The 23,468-nt window shown below is 35.0% G+C and overlaps 5 protein-coding genes and 2 pseudogenes across 10 annotated transcripts; 1 reads left to right on the top strand and 6 right to left on the bottom strand.

Annotated features, from left to right (window-relative positions):
* Positions 1-2,076: 2,076 nt before the first annotated feature.
* LOC147927917 (uncharacterized) lies at positions 2,077-4,766 on the top strand (annotated as a pseudogene).
* A 1,740-nt stretch (positions 4,767-6,506) lies between these two features.
* LOC104740392 (solanesyl diphosphate synthase 2, chloroplastic) lies at positions 6,507-9,032 on the bottom strand. Of its 2 annotated transcripts, none has more exons than XM_010460963.2 (6): positions 8,381-9,032; positions 7,915-8,039; positions 7,694-7,821; positions 7,485-7,588; positions 7,266-7,393; positions 6,507-7,184 (listed from the first exon to the last, which is right to left on the bottom strand). In XM_010460963.2, the coding sequence occupies exons 1-6, from the start codon at positions 8,610-8,612 to the stop codon at positions 6,636-6,638; spliced, it is 1,266 nt and encodes a 421-aa protein (XP_010459265.1). In that variant the 5' UTR covers positions 8,613-9,032; the 3' UTR covers positions 6,507-6,635. The 2 variants fall into 2 exon arrangements, with proteins under 2 accessions (XP_010459265.1, XP_087339640.1); XM_087483514.1 differs by having other exon boundaries at positions 7,485-7,603; positions 8,381-9,011.
* Positions 9,033-9,547: 515 nt separating this feature from the next.
* Positions 9,548-13,164, bottom strand: LOC104740390 (SH2 domain-containing protein A). Of its 4 annotated transcripts, none has more exons than XM_087483511.1 (11): positions 12,632-13,164; positions 12,240-12,431; positions 11,949-12,158; positions 11,708-11,860; positions 11,463-11,627; positions 11,078-11,353; positions 10,703-10,983; positions 10,455-10,617; positions 10,022-10,359; positions 9,865-9,942; positions 9,548-9,758 (listed from the first exon to the last, which is right to left on the bottom strand). In XM_087483511.1, exons 1-11 carry the CDS (start codon positions 12,788-12,790, stop codon positions 9,740-9,742), a joined length of 2,034 nt encoding a protein of 677 aa, XP_087339637.1. In that variant the 5' UTR covers positions 12,791-13,164; the 3' UTR covers positions 9,548-9,739. The 4 variants fall into 4 exon arrangements, with proteins under 4 accessions (XP_087339637.1, XP_087339636.1, XP_087339639.1 ...); XM_087483510.1 differs by having other exon boundaries at positions 11,460-11,627; positions 12,632-13,139; XM_087483513.1 differs by having other exon boundaries at positions 12,709-13,068.
* Positions 13,165-13,568: 404 nt separating this feature from the next.
* On the bottom strand, positions 13,569-15,620 carry LOC104740389 (uncharacterized). The gene is made up of 4 exons (XM_019235929.2): positions 15,278-15,620; positions 14,499-15,085; positions 13,882-14,397; positions 13,569-13,787 (listed from the first exon to the last, which is right to left on the bottom strand). Exons 1-4 carry the CDS (start codon positions 15,552-15,554, stop codon positions 13,653-13,655), a joined length of 1,515 nt encoding a protein of 504 aa, XP_019091474.2. The 5' UTR covers positions 15,555-15,620; the 3' UTR covers positions 13,569-13,652.
* A 1,906-nt stretch (positions 15,621-17,526) lies between these two features.
* Positions 17,527-19,891, bottom strand: LOC104740387 (protein SRG1). The gene is made up of 4 exons (XM_010460958.3): positions 19,537-19,891; positions 18,504-18,751; positions 18,058-18,388; positions 17,527-17,978 (listed from the first exon to the last, which is right to left on the bottom strand). Exons 1-4 carry the CDS (start codon positions 19,789-19,791, stop codon positions 17,736-17,738), a joined length of 1,077 nt encoding a protein of 358 aa, XP_010459260.2. The 5' UTR covers positions 19,792-19,891; the 3' UTR covers positions 17,527-17,735.
* A 1,329-nt stretch (positions 19,892-21,220) lies between these two features.
* Positions 21,221-22,131, bottom strand: LOC147927916 (protein SRG1-like). Its single transcript, XM_087483509.1, has 2 exons — positions 21,732-22,131; positions 21,221-21,649 (listed from the first exon to the last, which is right to left on the bottom strand). Exons 1-2 carry the CDS (start codon positions 21,999-22,001, stop codon positions 21,407-21,409), a joined length of 513 nt encoding a protein of 170 aa, XP_087339635.1. The 5' UTR covers positions 22,002-22,131; the 3' UTR covers positions 21,221-21,406.
* Positions 22,124-23,231, bottom strand: LOC104740388 (protein SRG1-like; annotated as a pseudogene). The gene is made up of 2 exons (XR_015579592.1): positions 22,810-23,231; positions 22,124-22,387 (listed from the first exon to the last, which is right to left on the bottom strand). The product of XR_015579592.1 is annotated as a protein SRG1-like (transcript).
* Positions 23,232-23,468: the final 237 nt, after the last annotated feature.

Below are 23,468 nucleotides of genomic sequence, written 5' to 3'. Positions count from 1 at the left end.
GGTAATACTTATGATTTCAAAGTATTTTTTCTTTCTTATTGTCTCAACGTGATTACTTTTCAAATCCTCAAAATTTGTTCTATCATATAAGTGATTAAACTCATTTCGGGTGTGAACATAATCTTATATTTTATCCATCACCTCTGTATGTGGGATTCATTAATTCTCCCCCTCGAGATGATGAAACTTCATGTCTATCAATCTCGATTTGAATCCCACTCTGAAATCAATAATATTCCCAAATTGTTCACGTATTATATCTTATAACTTTTTAACTTTGAGACTTGGGAGACTATAACACATTAATATCAAATTGTGTTCCCATAGACAATTGTATATATACTCTTCAAGAGTTTTCAATACTTTTTCTACTATTTAATATTGTAGTAGAATAGTGGAAACCACTTATAGCATAAAGTCATATTCACTTCAAAGAATAAACCAGCCCAATAGGATGTGATTCACATCAACATCTCATAATTTTACTCATTCACAAATAACAAGATTATAAAATTTAAAAATATATTTTTCACTATATTGTGTCTACATGACAACAATATTTTGTCACAAGTAAATTATGTATTTTCCAATATCTTTCCATCAAAGATATCATTTTCAGTTATATAATCTTGGTAATAATTAGAATCAAGTTGATTTGTATTCTTTTATAGAATTTTAATCATTTACTTTCTTTAGATTATTCTAAAGAACTAATGAATTTTATGGTCATATACTTGGACTTAAACCTTTCCATATAAGTGATGACAAGAAAACATGATCAATAATTATTATTTAGTAATTTTTTACTAAATTTTTGATATATTCACTAAAGAAGGTTGGAAACATGATTTAAAAGATTTCATTATGATATTATATCTAATTTTAATTATATTTAAATTTGTGATTAAACAAATAAAATATATCACAAAAAGTTATAAACAATCATATAGCAATAATATGACATGTGTGTATGATTCTATAACAATTATAATTATATGACGATCAATTTCTATAAAATTGTTTCCGTCTGTTACTATGTCATATATGAGTGTAACGATTAACTATATATAATATGATGGATTAGTAGTACTTATCTCGGTACAGACATCAAGAGACGGAGACACCATCGGTGATCGATTATTTGCTTAGTCCAATTATTAGACGCACTAAAACCCAGCCCGAACTGCATATAAACGATACCACATGAGTTACTCATGATGAGTATATTATAAATCGAGTTCAATTGACAATAAAGTATAGATCTCGATAACTAAATATTAAAACCGTGAAACTCAGTTTACTAACAGTAAAACAAAGGGATAATAATCGATGATGGATAAAATAATAATTGCAATATTATACATATAGTTAACTTCAAGCTTAAACAAATTAACTGAACCGTTCAGATTTCAAACATGTATAATAATAATATAGATCAATAACTATGATCATACACACGTATAAAGCGTTGCACACGTATGATTGGGTAACACCACAAGCAATAAATAATACTGATAACAAACACAGTTTTTTGTGAACCTATAATTGAATTAACATATCCAATAGTCAAAGCATAAGCATAGTATAAGCGATATGCAATAAATATAAAGTATAAAGCAAAACTTATCTCTAGGAGGAGAATCCGTATTTTCGTATTCCAGCTAAGGGGTATGTTGAATTCACCATATATAATACTGAGTAAATCCATACATAAAATTTAGTAAAATTCAAATTGGCTGCACCAACTCGACAAACGGTGCAAGAACATGCACAAGCCGTAACGGTGTTATCTGACAGTTAACAGCTGTTTATGTGGATGCCACGTAATAAACGACGTCGTATTGAGATACGAAAGAAAGAGCTTCTTTTGTCCAAAACGACGTCGTTTCCATTGTCTTCTTCCTAAGCCATCTACTTCTTCTTTCCCGACTCGAGTTATGTTTCTCAATCCCGACTCATGTTTCTTCTCTTCTTTTCACCAATAAATCAAAATCAATTGGTCAATTGATTCAATTAGCAACGATTGTCGACCGTGGAGAGTGTATAAAGTGTTGTTAACCGTATTGTCATCGGAAAATGAGGTAATTTTAATTCAATTTTTAGGGTTTTTATAATTTAGGGATTTTCTTAATTGAGATACTTACGAGTGTTTATTTAGAAAACCCTCTAATTCTTTTAAGTTTTTTTTTCAGCTCCGATGAGGATGTCATATTCCAATGCCACAATGGTGGAGCGTTTGGAGTTGTTGATGGGAAAAAAATTACTTATGTTGGAGGATCGGCTCTAACCCTTGAAAGCAAACCAGAAAGTGTTGTGACTAATCTGATGGCGGCATTGGACGATCCTCTTTATGGGCAGAAAATCTGGTATAAGTATCCATTTGAAGATTTTTCAGAGCTGAAGTTAATAAATGAAGGTGAGAATTTTCAGAAAATGTGTACAACTGCGGTTTGGGTTAAGTCGATAGAAATCTTTCTAGAGAAAGAACAGCATGAGCTTCTTGAAGCTGGTTCTCATGGTGATGATAGAGATGGTGCTCATAGTGATAGAGATGGTTCTGTTGGCGATGATAGAGATGGTGCTCATAGTGATAGATATGGTTCTCATGGTGATGATAGAGATGCTCGTAGGGTATTTGTTGACATGGAAGATCGAGTGGAGGAGAACTTAGCAGGTTTTGTTGACGAAGAAGAGCATGATAATGATGAGGATACTCCTCCTAACTCAGATTGCGAGGACGTTGAAAGAAGATATATGAGGTGCAAAAAAGGTAGTGGAGAAATAAAATTAGAGCAAGTCTTTGATAGTATAGGTGAGTTTAAAGAAGCTGTGGTTGACTATGCTCTTAAGAATGAAGAGAATATAAAGTTTACAAGATGGGGTTCAGAGAAGAGTGAAGTAAGGTGTTCCATTGGAGGGAATTGCAAATTCAAGATCTACTGCTCCTATGAAGATAAAATTGGAAAGTACATGGTGAAGACATGCAATGATGTCCATGCATGTACAAAGGACGGGTTTAGTAAAGTGATCAAGAGTGGAGTCCTTGCTCAGTTGTTCTTGAATGACATAAGGAAGGATCCGACATTCAATGCTAAGGCGATGCAAGATGCGATTGAGGAGCGTTACACCATAGTTGCTACTTATGATCAGTGTCGGACAGCTAGAGCAAAAGCATTGAAGATGATTCAAGAGGAATATGATGAGCAATTTGCTCGTCTACATGATTACATGGAACATCTTTTAGAGTAAGTCAAGCTTTTTTTTACTTTGCTTTTCTTATAATTTTGGAGTTAGTCGGTAATATGGGTTTGATTTCTGTTTTGTAGATCAAATTCGGGTTCAACAGCGGAGGTTGGGACATTGACTGATGATGCTGGTATCGTCAGGTTTGATAGGTTTTATGTCTGCTTTGAAGCCCTTCGGAAGACTTGGCTTGCATATTGTCGGCCAATAATTGGCATAGATGGTTGCTTCTTAAAAAACGGTGTGAAAGGACAACTGTTGGCAGCTGTAGGAAGAGATGCTAACAATCAGTTCTATCCGGTTGCTTGGGCAGTTGTGCAAACAGAGAACTATGATGCTTGGTTGTGGTTCATTAAGAAGCTGAAAGTTGATTTGAAGCTTGAAGATGGTGATGGATTTACCCTTATCTCTGATAGACAAAAGGGATTGCTCAATGTCGTTGATCAAGATCTACCAAAGGTGGAACACCGGATGTGTGCACGCCATATCTATGGTAACCTTAGAAGAGTTTATCCAGGTAAAGATTTGCCAAAGAAGTTGTTTTGGGCAGTTGCAAAGAGTTTTAATGCATCAGAGTATAACAAAGCCATTGACGAATTGAAGAAGTTTGATGAAAGAGTGTATGAGGCTGTCATGCAAAGGAATCCGCGAAACTGTAGTCGTGCCTTCTTTGGCTGCAAATCCAGTTGTGAAGATGTTTCTAATAACTTTTCTGAGTCTTACAACAATGCTATCAACAAAGCACGGGAAATGCCATTAGTGGAGATGTTGGAGACAATAAGAAGACAAACTATGATGCGCATAGATGTGAGGCTTAAAAAGAAATGAAACGTCAAGGGAAATACACTCTCAAGGTCGCCAACACCATCAAAGAGGAAGAGCTTTTACGAAAGTATTGTCAGGTAATTCCTTGTGGAAATGGGCAGTATGAGGTTCTCGAAAACAAACATGGATTCAAGGTTGATATGAATGCAAAGACATGTGCATGTCGAAGATGGAGTATGACAGGGATCCCTTGCCGCCATGTTTTAAGAGTCATACTGACCAAGATGCACAATCCTGAAGATTATGTTAACTGTGATTAGTACTTGGCATCAACAAATGTCAAGATTTACTCTGAGTCAATCTCAGAAGTTAATGGCATTGGTTTTTGGATAAGATTTCAGGAGCCTAGGATTCAACCACCACCACGAGAAGTTACAAAAGGTCCCAAAAAGACAGAAAAAAGAAAGAAGGGCAAGAATGAGTCTCCAAAGAAGAAGTCAAAAGGAAAAGAAGAACAAGAACAACCGGAGAAGAGAATCAAAGTTTCAAAAGCTGGACGAGATAGTCGTTGTGGCCGGTGTAGTACCGTCGGTCATAATACTAGAAGTTGTCCGACTCTGGAAGTTGTTGGTAGAAGGTGGAAGAAGAAGAAAACTGGTGAAGAACCAAGCCAAGGACAAAGCCAAGAACCAAGCCAAAGACAAAGCCAAGGACTTAGTCAAGCACCAACCCAAGGACCAAGCCATGGAATGGAATGAATGAACTGAATAGAAGGAAGGGACGAATGGAAGTTAGTTTTTTGTTTTTGTCTGATGAGATTGAAAGTTTTTGTGGTAATCTCATGGTAGTTTATGGTTGTAGTTCGGTGAATTTCAAGTTTTTGTTGTACTCAAAACATAGCTTCTATTTTTCATCTAATCAAAACTTATTGAAGTTTTATGTTAATCTTAACATAGTTAACAACAAAAACACTTAACAACTCCATGATTACATGCTTAATCACAACAAAAACACTTAACAACACATTACACAAATATTACATAGTAGACAAAAGCCACAACTAAACCACCACAAACAATCATGTTCTTGAAGCTTCTTAGCTCTTGAATCTCTTTCTCACAAGAACTCACCACACCTTTGAGCTCTACAATATCTTTTTCACATCTTTCTGCGATTTCTTTGATAGCTTCTACCTCATCTAATCCCTTTGCTAAGCTTCCCACTTCTCTTTCTATTTTGTCAACTACACTTTCAACCTCTTCCATCTCCTCAACCATGCTTATGTCGGTCCACTTAAACAAATGATTCGGATTCTAATACAAAAATACACATTATGAGAAGGTTATGAGAACAATTTTCATATGACCAACTATATTGATTACCTCGTCGGATCCATTAGGACAACAATGAAAGAGTCTTCCAGGATTTTTCACTGTGTTTGAAGTTCTCATTACAGAGAATCGACCACATCTACATTTTCATGGGATTCCTCTTCCAATGACATTGACTTTGTCGCTGCTCACTCCTTCACCAAATAACGGATTCACCAATTCACAATCAAATAATATTTCTATCAAAATACACAAAGACAAGGAAACTAAACACATTATGTTCTCAATTACTCACTTGAAGAAGCTGATGATGAAGACATCTTAATCGATTTCGCCCAAAAACCCTAAATGTTCTAAAAATCCCCAAATCAATTGAACAAACTTTCTCTCGACTCGTGAAAGAAGTAAAAAGGAAGAAGACAATGGAAACGAGGTCGTTTTGGACAAAAGAAGCTCTTTCTTTCGTATCTCAATACGACGTCGTTTATTACGTGGCATCCACGTAAGCAGCTGTTAACGGTCAGATAACACCGTCACGGCTTGTGCATGTTCTTACACCGTTTGTCGAGTTGGTGCAGCCAATTTGAATTTTACTAAACTTTGTGTATGGATTTACTCAGTGTTATAGCTAGTGTATGAATTCAACATACCCCCTTAGTTGGGGTATGAAAATACCGATGAACAATGGACGGTTTGTACTCTGTATATTGATGTTTATCGGAGAACGGAAACCTTAGAAAAAGGGAGATACAACCGACTGAGTTTTTTTTTTTCAGCGGCTAGGGGTTTTTTTTCTTAAGATGGCTAGGGTTAGAGACTCGTGCTGATAACGTGTTATAAACAAGAGGTTTAGAGAATTATTGTATTATTCATCTGTTCCATATGATACAACATATATATAGAGATACATAATAGGGTTTAGGGTTATACTAATGGGCCGATAATGGGCATCCACATAATACAATATATTCATAACAGACAAAATAATTAACCAACATGTTTTTAGCTAGTTTAGTCTAATATAAGGGAAGAGGCAATGAATAAAAGAAGAAGAATTAAAGAATCAAAGATGAGATAATAAAAGACTAGATGGTTGGTGAGACACATCACACAGAAATACTATTTCAAGATCAGATGTTTTAACATTTTTCTTTCTAAATTGTATGATTTTGCAATAATAAGTATGAATGTTTTTATTATTACTTTATGACATACAGTAAAAAAAATTCTGTGTTTGAATGAAGATTGAACAAATGGAGAGCGTTACAGTTTCCTGTGCCAAAAGACCCTTTGAAACTAATCAATCCTTTCAAGATTAAACATCACCATATCCTCAAGCGCCGATCTGAAACCACTCCTAGGAAGACAATTCAGATTCTTTAACGCAAGTTCAGCTTTCTCCTTAGCCAATTCTTGAGCTCTCTTGATCCCACCTCGATTTCTAACTATTTCAATCGCTTCCTCAAGCGATCCAGGCTCACAGAACTCAGACTCAATGATCTCTCTTAGCCTCGGCTCATTCTCTAGTGCAAATATCACTGGCGCGGTTATGTTACCTTTGGCTAAGTCATTTGCTGCAGGCTTCCCTAACTGCTCTGTGGACTGAGTGAAATCCAGAATGTCATCCACTACTTGGAAAGATAAACCGAGATTCTTCCCATATTGATACATTTCCTCTGCAACCTCGCTTTCAACTTTACTGAAGATTGCAGCTCCTTTTGTGCTTGCAGCTACTAATGAAGCTGTCTTGTAGTAACTCTTTAGCAAGTAGTCATCAAGCTCGACGTCACAATCGAACAAACTCGATGCTTGCTTTATCTCACCGCTCGCAAAATCTTTGATAACCTGAAATGCATAAATCAAGATTCAGACCAAAGTCTTTGTATTGTAAAAAAGCTTCTTCTAGCCTCAGAAAAGAATTCTAACCTGACTAATGAGCTTAATGACTTCGAGGTTTTCGAGATTCGCTAAGTACCATGATGCTTGAGCAAACATGAAGTCTCCAGCTAATACAGCTACTCTTGTTCCGAAAAGTTCATGAACCGTTTCTTTTCCTAACAAACACAAAGTGAAAGCTTTTAAAACTTTGCAGAGAGAACATGTACATTCTGATCAAGAGAATATAATAAATTGTCTCAAACAAACCTCTTCGCATATCACTTTCGTCTAAGACATCATCGTGTATTAAACTTGCGGTGTGAATCATCTCAATGATCTCACCTAAACGCCGATGTTCTACTGTAAGTTCCCTGCACCAAGATCAGCTAGAAACCATCATTTATATATTGCTAGAGACTATAGGCAATGTCGAAGGTCAAAGATGTAATGATAATGGCAGTAATATACATGATTACCTTAAGCCGGCTAATTCCGCAGTGGCTCGTGATACAAGGAAAACCAAACCAGGTCTCATCCTCTTGCCACCAGCACTGAAAATTTGCTCAGCTGCAGATATTAAAACCGGATTTTCGGCACCAACAATCTAATAAAAGAAGAGCATTGAAACATTAGAAACATAACTCTCTTAATTTTAAGAGACCATAAGAAAAAGAAATGTTGGCCTGAGGGTACTAACCGATAAAAGATTGTCGTTCAACCTCTGCAAATCATCAGCAACAACCTCAAACAGATTTTCCAAAGATATAGGCTTTTGTGATTCTGGCTTCAGATTGAGCATCACTGTTTTATCTTGACCAATGCCTACACAACCATCATTATTCTCATAAGCATTAATTAAAACTCCAGTTTCAGAAAATTTCAAAACCTAAAGAAAAGTCTTATATGTTTAAAAGCTGTTGTTGCTTCAACCAAAGCTAAAGATTTATATTTCTATAGCATGCATGCTCAAAAAGAAAAAAAAAAAAAAAAAGAAAAAATAATGGATAGTACTCCTAATTGACATTAGTATGTACCAGAAAAAAGTGAAGACCAATCATTCAATTACTTAGCAAACCAAACATCAAAACTAAAGAATCTCAAATCAATTATATCACTACCAAAAATCAGATAGTTTTAAGAGAAAGAGTAGATATGGTTGTTACCATTGAGGAGATAAGTCTCCTTTGGTTTAGCAGGAACGGCTCTGCAAGTCCCCAAATCTGGACGGAGTAAGACCAAGTTGCCACCATAGCTTCTGCCACCAATCCTACAAAGATTCTTGGAACAATTCCTAAACAAGAGTTGACGACTGGTAGGAGAAGAGGTACAAGAACACCCACATGGCATCAGATCAAGAACACTCGTACCCAAGTCAACATTCCGACATGACATCATCCTTTCTCAGACAAAATGACGAAAAACTTTTTAGGCAATCCCAAATACAAAAAGAACCAAATACGGTTAATAAGTTCCGGAAACAGAGAGTCCAAACAGAAGAGAATCTTCGGAAACCAAAGTTACTTTTTTTTTTTGGCTGACGAGAGAGAGATTGGGTGTGTGTATGAATTTTTTTTTGGAGAAAAAATGAGAAATAAAAAAATAAAAGAGAGAAGAAATTACAAGTGAAAATAGTTATTTTTATTTTGGTTGATTTTGTTTGGGTGGACGAGACAAAACCACATAAGAACTCTCTCCTCAAAGTCTGTCCTTTCGAGGACGAAAGAGAGATTTCAGATTTGTGTGTTGTTGTTGTTGTGTCCTGTCCGTTTTTTTTTCTAATTCATTTGTAGTTGTACTACTACTGGTACTGGTTCTAGCAAATTAGTTGAGAGAGAGAGAGGGAAAAAAAAAAAAAAAAAGAGTCCATCGTTCTATTCTTTTATCAAATCAGAAGCTGAGATATTACCACGTGTTTACTAGCAGTTGGTCAATCATCCAACTCGTATCAAAATATTTCGAGATTAGAGAGAATATCCTGATTTCAATACCATTATAATATATCATTATCATTCTAGATCTCACCCATCTCTAATCTCTTTCTTACCGACAACAATTAGGTTTTAAGGTGTACTGTACTTTTTCACTTAAACAAATCATCAGACTACGTGAAATCATAATCAAATATTCAAATCTAAACTTACACTAGTAACAGTATTGTGTAACTTGTGTTCATGTGTTGTGTCACTTGTGTGCATAAATGAGCCACACATATTTTTATAAAAAAACCAAGCCGAAGAAGCAAATCTCGTAACTCCTTTCTCCTTTTTTCTTGACGTCATCTCGTAACTCCTGTTTTGTTTTGTTTCTTGTCGCAAACTCAATAAAATTAATTGATTTAGAAAACAAAATACTAAAAGACTAAAAAAGAAATAATCTTTGGTTTTCAACCACTGAGCTTTACAGAAGTTAGTAGTATCAGTAATAGGGGATTTAGCAAATCTGTTCTCTATATACTTAGTAAAAGTATAAACCTCAATAATATATCCGACGCCTTGTCTATCTTGTTGAGTGTGTTTTGATATTCAAATGCCTCTTACGACCCTGAAATATGCAACAAACCAAATCAAAAACCAATTTGAGATTTTGAAGTTGATCTCTCCTTGCTTCAACGATAATAACTAAAAGTAAAACCTTTCTCTTCTCTCACCTTCCAAGCCGAGATAGCTCAGGTTCCGCCAGAAGCATATCTTGCAACGGTTTTGCATCTGTATACCTTTCACTAGAACTGAAAACAAAACGAAATGTCACAAGACAGACAGACACACACACAGAGGGAGAGTGGAGAGATAGATAGATTTACTTACTCGCACATGTGATCGATTGCGAGTAATCTATGATGAATAACTAAATCATGACCGACATAAGTCACAACCAAGGAACCAGCATCAGGATGTGGCCAGCTTCTTGAACCAGGAAACCTGAGAATGAAAGTGCCCGGTTCTTGATTTTGAAGTGAACGTTCTGCCTCTTCTTTAGTCACAAACCCTTCTATCCATTTAGGCGTAGCAGAGCGCCACATTCCATTGATCAATCCCCTGGATATAGCCGTAGCAACAGGGAACAACCAACACCACATTTTCTCAAAATTTTCTTGAGTTATGTACTCATGGCATCCACATATTCTCCTTAGAAGCTCAAAATCCTGATCACATTTTCATGTCAGAATCACAAAGACCAGATCAAGGCTTTGATCTTGGTGAAAGTATAAGCTTATATGAGAATAGAAAGAGACAAGACCTGGTGAGAGAGAGATCTACTGCTGCATTTAGCTATTCTCATGAAATGTTCTTCAATCTCAATTACCACATTATCCCAATGAACATGTTGATAGTTCCGAGAGATCAGAATCCACGCATTTGTTCCTTCTGCTATCAGTTTTCTTGCCATTTTGATTTGATAGCTGGAAAAATTGGACGATTAGTGTTCTATTCCTCCTCGTAATCCACATATTTGAGGCAGGTGTGAATTTAATTATATTTTTTTACCTGTGGTGGGAGCATCCAGAATAGAGAGAAACTTGATCTGCAAATTCCGAGACTTCTTCATCTGATGAATTGTTTGTGATTTCCTTCAGAAGAAGAGATCTCTCTGTTAAGTTAGAGAGGCAGTATCTGAAAATCATCGAGTCTGGGATTGTATATCTCCTGAAACCAGTCGAGTCTTTAATTTTGGTGTTTTCAGAATCAGTTGAAGAGTTATCTTCTTCTTCTTCATGGTTCTGAGCCTGAGGTCTCCATTCCATACTGGTACCATTTCCATTTTGAAACTAACTCGAGAGAAACAACAATGCAGAATAACAGTAAGTGGGATGTGGATACGAAGCAGAACGAAACGTAACGCAGAGAGATTGGATTATGTACCTTACTCTCAGAAACCTTGTCTTCACCTAATCTGATACGTTTCATATAGGAAGTGCTGTGTAGAATATCTGGTGTTCCATTTCTTGAAGCAAGTTTTTGTTCTCTTCCATCTAATGTATAATCAATGTGGTTCGACCTTTTAGGGGTAACAGACTCACGGTTCCTCAACATGCAACGGATTTGGTTGGTAACAGTTTCCAGAAAAGGATAACAAGACTTCACTTCTGGTATTTCGAATTTGATGCAGAACAACCTCTCATCACTCATGGGAGAAAGCTACAAAACAAAATAAAAACAAGAATCCTTCAATAACTTTCGACAGAAACAAGAATTCTAGCGAGGATGTGAAATCCAAATCCAATGGCCTAGAATTTATAATTACCACCTCAGATATTTTGAGATTGAAAGAAGCACATCCGTTCAATAAGTTGCACGGCTTATCTGCAGCTGAGAATTCAACTCCTTCATAGCTTACCAAAAGGGGAGCCTCAAAGCCACTCATCTTCTCAACAGGCGTCCCACTATCAGCATACAGTAGAGAAGCCACAACCTGCAACATCAAACCGACAATTCGCTATTAGAATTACTTCCAGAGCTTAACAAAGAGTAGAAGAAAGGGAGATAATGAACCTTCACATCCTTGTGCACAGGCTGTCCAATAGCATTGGTTAAAACAACATCCAAGGAACAAAAAGTTCCGCCAACAATACTCCAAACACCATCTTCATCTAATTTGATTTCAGATGTAGATGGCTTGTCAACAGATAACAACAAAGGTGGGTCCTGGCAAACAAATGAACCGAAATAAAGAAACACAGCACAAGAGTCTTTTGTTGAAAAGGAAGAGCCAGCAAGGACAAGAAACTAGTACCTTTTTGTAGTGATAATTTGCAGGGACATAAGAAGGCAAGACTTCTGCGCAGTGAATGAAACCCTGAACACTATAACCATCTCCACCAACACTAAATAGCGACATCTTTCGTGTGCAATCAAAATATGTGCCATTGGTCATCAGGGAAGTCAAGACTTGCTCTCCTGCTAACTCTCCACATATATGAAGGCGCATGTAGTTTCTGGAAACCTAAGAAACAAGAGAAATCAATAAATTCCAAGAAACTCAGCGATCTTCAAAGATCTTAAGAAGAGATCATATCAGTAATACCTCACAGCCCACATGAACCCATTTCTGAAGGGGAAACTCAGCTGTTGTAGAAACATTAGGAACTTCGGTCCAAGAAGAAATGTTGACAGGATCAGGAGCTTCCTTGTGAAGGAGAGTCAATGGCAAAAGCATCAACTTCTTTTTGTCATCTAGAACAAGGAAAGGTGCACTAACACTCATGTCTGAGTGAACCTGAGAAGAAAGCCACATGAATCAGAAGCTTGCCGTATCAAAGAACCCTTGATCAGAAAACTATGATGAAACATCAACATCATCACCGGTATATAAACAACCAAAACCAAAAAATGGGAAGCCAAAATTGAACTCAAAAGTTCAAACCTTTTTCCCCCAAGAGAGTAAAAAAAAAAAAAAAAGCTAATCGGAGAACTGACCTGTCTGATGATTGTAGAAGGGTAAGTGGTGGAATCTAAAAGATAAACCCAGAAACAAAGAGAGAAAGACTCAAAACCTTGGTTTTGGACTTGAACATCGACATTAAAATCCTCCAAGAGAGAGTATTTCTCGGTGTTAATCGCACAATCACCCGCCATTATTATAACCCCCTCCCAAAAGAAAGAGAAAAAGTTGTCGACTTTGCTGCAAGCAAAACCCTTAAAACCCAGGAAATAAAAACACCCACAGAAGAAGAAGAAGAAGAAGAAAAGAAGAAAACTTGATCTTTCTCTTGCTTTTTTGCTCGTTACCTAAACAAAACTCAATCGCGGAGGAGCTTTAAAGGGAAACTGAAAAGAAGAAACTATGAGGAAAATTTCGTCACGTTTTTTGACGGCTGTTAATTAACGGTTTGGTACCGTCGTGTGTTTCTTCCGGTGGTGCCGTGGTGGTTTCAGTCTAGATCAGCAAAATAATCTACTGCATCCACGACTACTGTTCTAACCTATTCTTCAGCCAATCAAAATTCTTTGATTCTTTTATTGACTTGCCTTGACTACCTTTTTCTTTTCTTTCTTTTTTTTTTTTTTTTTTTTTTTTAATTTTCTTTGGATTAAATCTGCAGTTACAAATTCGTTTTGATTTCGATTTATTTGCGCTTATTCTTAAAAGTTTTTTTGGATTAAATCTGGTTCGATTTAATTAAGAAAACTTATTAAAAAAATGAAGTAATTAATAATATTTTTAGAACGTCTACTTTAATACATCTGTTCATATTAAAAACTTTTTAGAAAATAAATATCAAATTGTTTGGTTACACTAGTGTAAAATTGATTTTGGGTTTTTTTTTTTAATTTAAATTACCACAACCAGCCGGTTTGCAAAATACTTTTGAAAGACTAACTACTAATGCAAATTATCTCAAAGTCCCGACGATAACAACTATGTAATTGTGTATTAGCAGCAATTACCAATTTATAAAAGATAGATTACACGGTGTAATTTACACCACTTAAAATTTTAAATACCTGCATTTGGTATAACAATGTCGAAATCAGTAACAGTCCATTCAGCAATTTGATTCTGGCTCATATATATCTCTGTTCCTAAATCTATTGACGACCAATGTCTCTCCACCGGTTTCGTCCCTGGATCCTGCAATTTTTTTTTTTTTTTTTTATAAAATTTTCTTAACAAAATTCTTTTGTAATAGTGTAAATCCAGAGATATATGTAAACTCTAAAGATACCTGGTAGAAGTGGAGTGATTGAGAGAGTTTCCCGACATCAAGTTCCCAAGTTCTTGGATCTCCAATCCAACCTTGTCCTTTCTTTGTCGGATACCCAAACTGTTCCCACACCGGATGAGGCAAGATCTGCATAATCTCTTGCGGCTGTGGATTGCTGTACGGATCACATACATCGTACGGCTTTTCCGCGAAACGCGCGTTTCCCGGAACGCAGTAGTAGTGATACGCTTCGTAAGGGAACTTCTCAGTCTCCGTCCTGTGAATTTTTGTCCCGTTTGGAAACGCGTGATACGGCGGACAAGCCCCTATGCGGTTGGGGTTACATACAGGGGTCGACTCCGGGTTGATTATCATCTCGCTGTACCTCGTGACGTCGGTTGTGACGTCGCCGTCGCAGTACCTGCCGTCGTTTTTCCAGCAGCTTCCCATGTCCATTAGGTAGAACTGGCTCCCTGAACCGCCTCCTTTTAGAATCTCCAGCTTGAATCTAACTTTGAAGTCCGGCGATTTCAGTGTCTTAAATGTGCCATGGAAAGATTACGAAACAGGGTTTTTTTTTTAGTTTTTTTCTGCGTTTGCGTTTCAAAAACAGAGTAAAATCGCGATTAGAAACTTACCATCTTCATCATTCCTCTAGTGTCGTAATGATAACCACCAGAGAAACCTCGAGAAGCATCAGCTCGTAGATAAAGCATCAACCATGGATACTTAGACGAAGTCTTTAACAAATGATGAAAAACCCAACTCTCATTCCCACCAATCTTCTTCTCCCATTTCACTTTATAATACGAATTATTACCAACCGGATCTTTTCGGTCATTATCCAAGTCCCAAGTCCCGTAAAAACTCCCACTCATATGATGACCTTGTTTATCCACAAACCTTGTCTGCTCATGATGCATCGATGGCATGTTCATACATCCTTTTCCGAAACATGGAAACCTCCCGGTCTGAGGAAATGGTTTTGCCTTTTTCCCGTTTTCAGGACAAATCGCGGCTAAGGTATCCATATTACCGCTCTTCAGCATTATCATCCAGAACTGCCATGGGTTTGGCTTGTCCATAACTTGACATTTGTTTCCTAAGTATATCTCCTTTTGTGCAGCGTAGATATCTGCGTTGTCTCCAGCGCTTATTCCTCCGTAGGTTCCATTTCGTACACCGAGTTTGTTGTCTTTTTCGTCGACTTTGTGGATTATTCTCCCTAAAAATGTCCCAAGAACACAATCAATGTCTCGATCGTTTGTTTGCGTGTGCCATAAGTAATAAGTTTATGCAAAAACTATAAAAGTGGTTTCAAAGTGTGAAGTTTTGTTTTTCTCATGTTAGCACAAACGCAAAAAATTGCGTTGGAGAGACCTAAAACCTGCAAGTAAAGACAACGTTATGAGTTTACCAGGCAAGCTCGAGTTGTCGAGATCAAAGCAATCTGCCATTCGAGGGCTTCCCATGTTCGTAGCTTCTTCACCGACCTCGTTGCATTGGTTCCAAGCTTCTATAGCAACCCTTAAATTATCATTTCTCATCCCGGGATCTCCTAAAGCTGATACATAATCGATATTTGTTGTTTCTGTAAAATCTGTTCGAACAAATGAATATGAAAGACAAGAAAGTATAATCATAAGTCTCTTCATGAGTCTGCATGATTCATGGACACTCTTCCCCATACCCATTACAGAGCTCAAAATATGACAATATCCTTATTATATTTGGTTTCATATGTTATTTTGTATAAATATAAGCAAACCCACATGCCTTTAAATAAAGAAAAAGAAAAAAAAACAAAAAAAAAAAGAAAAAGAAAAAAAGGAAAAGAAAAGGAGAAAAAAACACACATGTGGCCGGGTATGGAGAATAATTGATTTTATTTTTGAAATTTGAGCTAATTGATTTCAAATGGAGTTTTCTTTTATTTTAAACCTTACATTTGAAATCAATTAGCTCCCACGTGTTATTTTTTAAATAAAAACCCATGTGGCTGGTATGGAGAATAAATGATATAGTTAAGGTTATCATTTTGATTTCAAAAAATAAAATAAAACTCTTTTAACTAATTCCCTATATAATAAAATGGAAATACAAAACATTGTTTTATAAACTATATAATTTTAATAAGTTGGTTACAAATAGGTTATAGATTAAGTTTTATATTATTTGTATAGTATGGATTTATTGTTTCCAAAAATTTTAAAAAGAATATTCTAAAAAATCATTTGATATCATCTAACTTATCATATTAATTTCCTTTATTAAATTATTCATCAAATAAAATCTTTTGATATCTAACTTAACATATTAATTTGTTAATTATTATTATACTTCACCTCTCATTTTTATATATGAGTCTATTTTGTGAAACAAATAAATCATCATATTATTTATTATGATTAAAAAATAGTTTTATTTCTGGATATACCATAAGTTAAATTTTTAAAAACAAATATAAATGATTCAATCTATAAAATATTTAATTTTTATTAATATTATTCTCTAAAAATAATATCTATTGAATTAAAAATTTACTGAGTAACGGGTCAAATTTTGAATATTTAAATTCAATTTCATACTTTTTTGTTGAATTTATTCAATTTTATATAATTTAATAAACTTTAAATAATTTATTTTGAAATATTTTTAAAATATTGAAATTTGATATTAAAGTTAGAAACTATAAACACTCTAAATTGGTTTGTTATAGCAATGTCAATAATATGTCACTATAATATGAAAGAATTTCAAAAAAGCCAAATATATTAAAACAAAAAGTATAACAATATATTAAATTACTCATAATATAATAACTTGCTTTTTAAATACCAAATTCACAAAATTATATCTTATAATGACATGCAAGTCATGAGGTAGAATATACATTGTTGAAATAACATTCACGTACATAAACTAATATAACATATTAAAATTTTATTTTAAACTAGAAAATATACAAAATTTTGTATGAAATAAAATTTAATCAGTGTTATAGCACGGGTACTTATCTAGAATCTTTTACAATATAAAAATTACAAAATAAGTGTTTTTTCAAGTCATCATACTTAGCGTATGATTTTTTGCATAATATTTTATCCAAATTTTTTTAAAAAAACAATCACATAAATTATATTTTACAAAAAAAAATTACAATGTAAATAAAATGAATTTCAACCCGTGCTCTAGCACGGGTCTTAATCTAGTTTATTTATCATTCTCAAATTGTGGAGCTCTGCATATTTGCCTATTTGTCCACCACCTAAAAGAACGTTTAACCCTAATTTTAAAATAAAATTTGGCTGTTTATCCATTTTTAGGGAAATATATACATGTTTTAAAAAATCTACATCCGTTACTGTAAACGCTCTTGATGTTACCCACAAGATTGAGCAAGAGATTGGTAATACGTTAAGTGCAATGTGTGTCTTACGTCGACGTTTCTTATTAACTTATCTTAGAAAAAAAAAATTGTGAGCTATAGTCTTTTCTCAGCGCACGCTAATAAGTAGTAACACAAAAGTTACTAAATTTGGAAGGTGAAAATAAAATTTGGATTTTGCGATAAACCGTCGGCTTCTACTCAAAATAACAGAGTGTCTGTGAATCATGTGATCACACTATCATTGGATAAGTATTCGAACAACACGGAACGTCAAGTAACCAAAATATTCAAGCTTATTGTCTTATTGTAACTATACGTACAAGTATTCTCCACTGGAGATTTTTGTCTTTAACAGATATGCAGCAACTAGAAAAACAATGAAGATAAAAGATACTAGATATTATTTGTTGCATAAATTATTAGAAAAAAAAAACAAAAAAAACAGAGGAGAAACAGAGCAGTGAGCCACAAGGCATTGCCTTGTTTAGATTCTTAAAGCATCGAGATAAGTTTTTCCGTCGAGCGTACGAGAGAACAGGCCATCATTAAATTCTTTCATGGTCAGCCTTTTGAATTTTGCAACCTTTTGCCTTTCAACGAGACTTTTCGCGGGGCCAAATTCTCTATACATTCCCGGATTGTGAAACGTTGCAATAGAGAGCCTCTCTTTCTCTGCATTCACAACCCCACGATGCTCTATGCTTCTGTATGTCCCATTCGTTATGATCTGCATTAAACCAAAAAAAAAACCATCATTAGTATCATTTACAATGATATACTACCATATGCATTTTATATAATTCTACCTCTAAGATGTCTCCAATGTTGACAATGAAAGCATTTGGGAGAGGTTTAACAGGAATCCATTTCCCATCATTCTTGATTTGGAGACCTTCAACTTCGTTCACCTGCATCAGTATGGTGAGTCCGACCGAATCAGAATGCGGAGTTAGACCGATAACCTGATCGGGTTGTGGACACGGTGGGTAGTAATTCATCCTCATAGCTTGGATTGAATCGACATTATTAAAAAACTTTTCCATTTCCTCTGGTTTGATCTCTAGGGCTCTCGCCATTTTCACTGTCAAGATATTTGCAATGTTCTGTACTTCACCAGAATACTTCTCCAATGTATCTCTGACGAAAAAGAATATACCAATATTAATTTTTAGTTTTTTACAGAAAAATATATACTTCGAAATACTTTGTGGAGTTAGTAAATAAATGTTGAGTTAGAAGTTTAGAACAAAACCTAAAGGGAAGAGGTAACTTGGGGAACAAGTGAGGTTTGCGTAGTTCAACAGGTTTCACTGTATGGTAGAACAAGTCTGCCCAATCGAGTTTCTGATATTCTGAAACCACAAAAGCTTGTCCGAAGCCTTCGATCTCATTTGGTTGCTGCCAGAACTTCTTCTTTGCTTCCATGGGAAGGTTGAAGAAATCTTGAATCTCCAACTTTGTTTTGTCCAAGAAACTTGAGTCTATCCCATGGTTTACAAGCTGAACATAACCATATATGATATAGTGTTGTCCTCCATATTTTTGAGTTTAATAATACAAAAAGAACATGGTTTCTTTTGTAAGAAACGATTTTATCTGGGTAAATTGGGTAACCTCTCCAAACCAAAACTGGATAGGTAGTTGTTTATACTTGTTAACATGAGCCGTTATTGCTCTTCTCACTTGTTAACTGTTTGTTTCTGTAAATCATACCCATATCCTTTTATTTCTTTGTAAGAAGAATTTTTAAACCTATGAGTATTGTGAATATTGTGGCCGTGGTGGAGCTCTCTATATATTAAAGGTTCGGTTATCAAAGCCTACATTGTTGTCCCTTTCGAAGGTTTTGTTTATGATTTTTATTGCTGGGTGAAATGGAGTAAAATTAAATGATGGGGGACTAATAATTAAGACAAGAGAGAAATAATTAAAATGTTGTTGTAAAATGGGAATTATTTTCTGAACGATTGAGTTGTTAGTTTTTACATGCGAGCCTGTTGTTAACTCTCACCCATTAATTTTTCTTAAAATTACCTAGTTTGACACAAATTTGACCAAAAATAACTGAATTAAACCAGTCGATCCTCGTAACTAGATTTGACACAAATTTTGTGTAAAAAGTCCAAAAAACAAATTTCTTTTACAATAGGAAGATAATTTAAATATTAATAAACAATCAAATAATCCTCGATTTCATATAATTTTAACAAATTAAATATTCATATTTAATTAGATAGGATTTCAGTTTTTTTTTGAAAATCACCTATAGAAGTAAGAGAGTTTACCTGAAAGAATCCCCACTCTTTGCAAGCAAAGTCGAGTTTTTCAACCTCAGAGTCCATGATGGTCGGAGAACATAAACGATTCATGTCAATGATTGGGATCTCGATATTCAGACCAGAGTCATCGGCGACTTCAGTTTTGTCTTCATCAGACCGGACATACCTGGAAGGAACGTTCGTGATCATCTTCTCCTTAACCATCTCTTGAACAGAAGGAACTATAATAGAGCTCCACTGCACTGCTCCTTTTGCTTCCATGGAGACTTCTTTATTGTACGAAATGTAAGATATTGCTACTCATGGTAAGATATTGTCCCTCTATATAGGTGGTCTGAAAAGCGTACGTACTGTACTACTTGATGTAAATAATTGATTAGGTTAATTGACCCATATCCAATAATTAGGGGGAGAAAACAACTTGATTGACGTGGTTTAATTTTATCCATCCAATGTTTTTTAAAAAATCATTTCTGTTAGGGTGCCATCTCATAAATATTAGATGGTCGTATACAAAATATTACGAAAAAACATTTTTATAAAGACATATATATATATATGTATATATAGTAAATCATATCACTGATAGTTTCTTAGTTACACTATTCAGTTTTTGTTAGTTAATTACTACTATATAACTAAAAATATATGACATGCACAAGTGAAGAAAAATATATATGGCCCAACAAATATTTAATTTTGTCGATAGACAGGTGGCTGGGTTAGGGATTTCGAAAGATTTTTTGGTTTATTTTTAAATTATAAAACTAAAAATTTCACCTAATTATTGCATATCTTTCAAAGTCTCCCCAAATCTACTACTACTTTGAATTAATTCCCGGGACTATGTTTAACTTCTAGCCCAATACACACTTGATATATGTCTATGTACCAAATAAAGACTCTGTCGCTAGGTAACTATTTCGAATGATCTCATCTTCTCAACAACTACTATATAGTGGACTTTTCTAGTTTCTACCACGAATTTAAGGGATGAATGATTACGGAAATTGACCGAGAAAAGTTAAAATTTAAGGAAACATCAATAACACTCACGCTATTCAAGGACTTTTCCACTAATCAATTTAAATTAGTAGTTGGACTAGGTAATTTTTGTTTTGCAGGATAAATATATAGTTTCACGTTTTTGTGTTTATTATTATATCGTCCTCTACACCATGGTAAAGATTTCAATACAACTCTCAAGTAATTTTCAGTTTATTATTAAAATTATTAAAACAATAATGTGAAAAGATTTAGTAATAAAAGATTCCACTTAAGCTACACTAACTAGTTTCAAAACCACTGAATTCCTGTAGCATGGACTTATTGGAAACTCACCCTAGAAAGCAATTCGGCAATCCAGGTCACCTTATATTGTATGCTTTTTTATTTCTTGTTAGTCAAGAAAATGTATTAGCCAAACCTACTTATTAATTTATGTCAAAACTTCCATGGTCTAATACATAGATAAGTGTCTAAATGTATATAAGAGCAAGCTTGTTGATCTCTTCCTACTATGCATCGAATCCCTCACTTGCCACTGCAATGTTCCAACAATAGTTCTCCTCCATCCACTCATATCTAAGATGACGGTTCACTGTTTCATTGCCTGACCCCTGGTTGAACTTTAAGACTTTGATATGTGTTAATTGTGTTGTGTTTTCACAAAAAAAAAAAAAAAAAAAAAAGAGCAAGCTTGTTGTCTTATTGTAGCAATATGTATGTAGAAACATTCTCAACTGGAGAACTTTTGTCTTTATATGATATGAAGCAATAAGAGATGAGGTAAGATTATAGAGATTGCCTATTGTAGAAAATAAGAAAACATAATCTATGATAAAGTTTATAGGGCCACATGGAATTGCTTCCTTTTTTAGATTCTCAAAGCATCGAGATAAGCTTTTCCATCGAGCGTACGAGAGAACAAGCCATCAATGTACTCTTTCATTGTCAGCCTTTTGAATTTTGCAACCTTTTGCCTTTCAACGAGGATTTTCGCTGGACCAACTTCTTTGTACATTCCCGGATTGTGAAAGGTCGCAATAGAGAGCCTCTCTTTCTCTGCATTCACTACTCCTCGATGCTCAATGCTTCGGTATGTCCCATTCGTTATGATCTACATTAGACCAAAAATCCATTCATTATAGAATCATTGACCATTGTCTATTACCATATGCATTTTATACAATTTAATTTACCTCTAAAACGTCTCCAATATTGACAATGAAAGAATTTGGGAGAGGTTTAACAGGAACCCATTTCCCATCTTTCTTGATTTGGAGACCTTCAACTTCATTCACCTGCATCAGTATGGTGAGTCCAACCGAATCAGAATGTGGAGTTAGACCGATAACCTGATCGGGTTGTGGACATGGCGGGTAGTAATTCATCCTCATACTTTGAGCTGAATCAACATCATCAAACAACTTCTCCATTTCCTCTGGCCTGATCTCTAGAGCTTTTGCCATTTTGGCTATTAAGATCTTTGCTACGCTCTGTACTTCAGTAGAATATGTCTCCAATGTATCTCTGAAAATAAATAAATAAAAACAAATTCTTACAGAGAAATACTTTGTGGAGTTTATTTAGGTTAAGTTAGAACAAAACCTAAAGGGAAGAGGTAGCTTGGGAACAAGTGAGGCCTCCGTAATTCAACAGGTTTCACTGTATGGAAGAACAAGTCTGCCCAATCGAGTTTCTGATCTTCTGAAACCACAAAAGCTTGTCCGAAACCTTCGATCTCGTTTGGTTGCTGCCAGAACTTCTTCTTTTCTTCCATGGGAAGTTTGAAAAAATCTTGAATCTCCAGCTTTGTTTTATCCAAGAAACTTGGATCTATTCCATGGTTTACAAGCTGTAGAAATACATAACTCCATGGAGTTTAAAAGCTGTAGATGACCATAAGGCATAAATACATGACCAAAATAAAATTTTGAAACAGAGTTACTTATGCTCCGCCTTGGGGTTTAACATGATAATAAAAAAAGAACATGGGTTGCTTTGAAAGAAACGATTTTAACATGATAATTTCTTCAAATAAAAACGGTAAATTCCTGAGACTTGCTTGCAAAGAAAAATAGAACAGGGAGTTATTTTGTAAAAAATGTGTTCATGCAGAGCAATTTCCTCAAGCAAAAATAGTAAATTTTTTGAGAGACTTCCCTATAAAAAAAAAAGAAAACAAGTCTACTAATAGGCTATTCCGTATGAAGAGTTAAGAAAGAAAGAAGATTGGTTGTTGTGTAAACACTAAACAGTAAAGTTGGAGACTTTTACTTGGAAAAATCCCCACTCTTTGCAAGCGAAGTCGAGTTTCTCAACTTCAAAATCCATGTCGAGTTTCTCAACTTCAAAATCCATGTACACAGCCGCTTCATGTTGATGATTGGGATCTCGGTACTGAGATGACCCGAGTCATCGACTACGTCAGTTTTGTCTTGATCAGACCGGACATACCTGGAAGAACGGTCGTGATAATCTTCTCTTTAACCATCTCTTGAACAGAAGGAACTATAATAGAGCTCCACTGTGCTGCTCCTTTTACTTCCATGGTGGCTTCTTGCAGAACAAATTAAGCGATATAAAGATAAAGATATATATTGGAATTGGAGATGCTACTGATCTATAGGGTGATTATTCTTCGGTTGGTTGATCTGAAAAGGCACGGTAGGTGGATTTGTCTACGGTAACTGATTGATTAGTTTGAACATTGGGACTTGGAATTTTACAATATAGTACTATAACATGTCATAATCTTGAAAAAAAGACACATGACCCAAAAGTTGGGCGTAAATAAAGACATGATCGGTAATGTCATAATGACATATCGTCAATAATTGGTGTATTATGAACAACTAGTACTTTTACTCTTCTCTCTGTTTTGCCCTGCCCAAAAAAAGTATTCTCTCTGTTTTATTAGTCCGATATTAAGAAAA

This window comes from Camelina sativa, chromosome 14 (assembly GCF_030686135.1).
Source record: "Camelina sativa cultivar CO46 ecotype springtype chromosome 14, ASM3068613v1".
NCBI lineage: Eukaryota > Viridiplantae > Streptophyta > Magnoliopsida > Brassicales > Brassicaceae > Camelina > Camelina sativa.
The sequence above is the reverse complement of the archived record's forward strand: the minus strand, read 5'-3'. Positions and strand labels throughout refer to the sequence as shown.

Coding starts and splice junctions, on each gene's coding strand:
- LOC104740392 (XM_010460963.2), bottom strand. CDS start 8,612: ATGATGTCATGTCGGAATGTTGACTTGGGTACGAGTGTTCTTGATCTG. Junction 8,040..8,380: donor GGAGACTTATCTCCTCAATG/GTAACAACCATA, acceptor ATGGTTGTGTAG/GCATTGGTCAAGATAAAACA. Junction 7,394..7,484: donor CGAAAGTGATATGCGAAGAG/GTTTGTTTGAGA, acceptor TGTGTTTGTTAG/GAAAAGAAACGGTTCATGAA.
- LOC104740390 (XM_087483510.1), bottom strand. CDS start 12,790: ATGGCGGGTGATTGTGCGATTAACACCGAGAAATACTCTCTCTTGGAG. Junction 12,159..12,239: donor GGGTTCATGTGGGCTGTGAG/GTATTACTGATA, acceptor CTTGTTTCTTAG/GTTTCCAGAAACTACATGCG. Junction 11,628..11,707: donor CTGTGCACAAGGATGTGAAG/GTTCATTATCTC, acceptor TTGATGTTGCAG/GTTGTGGCTTCTCTACTGTA.
- LOC104740389 (XM_019235929.2), bottom strand. CDS start 15,554: ATGGGTATGGGGAAGAGTGTCCATGAATCATGCAGACTCATGAAGAGA. Junction 15,086..15,277: donor CGACAACTCGAGCTTGCCTG/GTAAACTCATAA, acceptor GGACATTTTTAG/GGAGAATAATCCACAAAGTC. Junction 13,788..13,881: donor AATCACTCCACTTCTACCAG/GTATCTTTAGAG, acceptor AAAAAATTGCAG/GATCCAGGGACGAAACCGGT.
- LOC104740387 (XM_010460958.3), bottom strand. CDS start 19,791: ATGGAAGCAAAAGGAGCAGTGCAGTGGAGCTCTATTATAGTTCCTTCT. Junction 18,389..18,503: donor AAGTTACCTCTTCCCTTTAG/GTTTTGTTCTAA, acceptor CTTTTTCGTCAG/AGATACATTGGAGAAGTATT. Junction 17,979..18,057: donor ACATTGGAGACATCTTAGAG/GTAGAATTATAT, acceptor GGTTTAATGCAG/ATCATAACGAATGGGACATA.
- LOC147927916 (XM_087483509.1), bottom strand. CDS start 22,001: ATGGCAAAAGCTCTAGAGATCAGGCCAGAGGAAATGGAGAAGTTGTTT. Junction 21,650..21,731: donor ATATTGGAGACGTTTTAGAG/GTAAATTAAATT, acceptor GGTCTAATGTAG/ATCATAACGAATGGGACATA.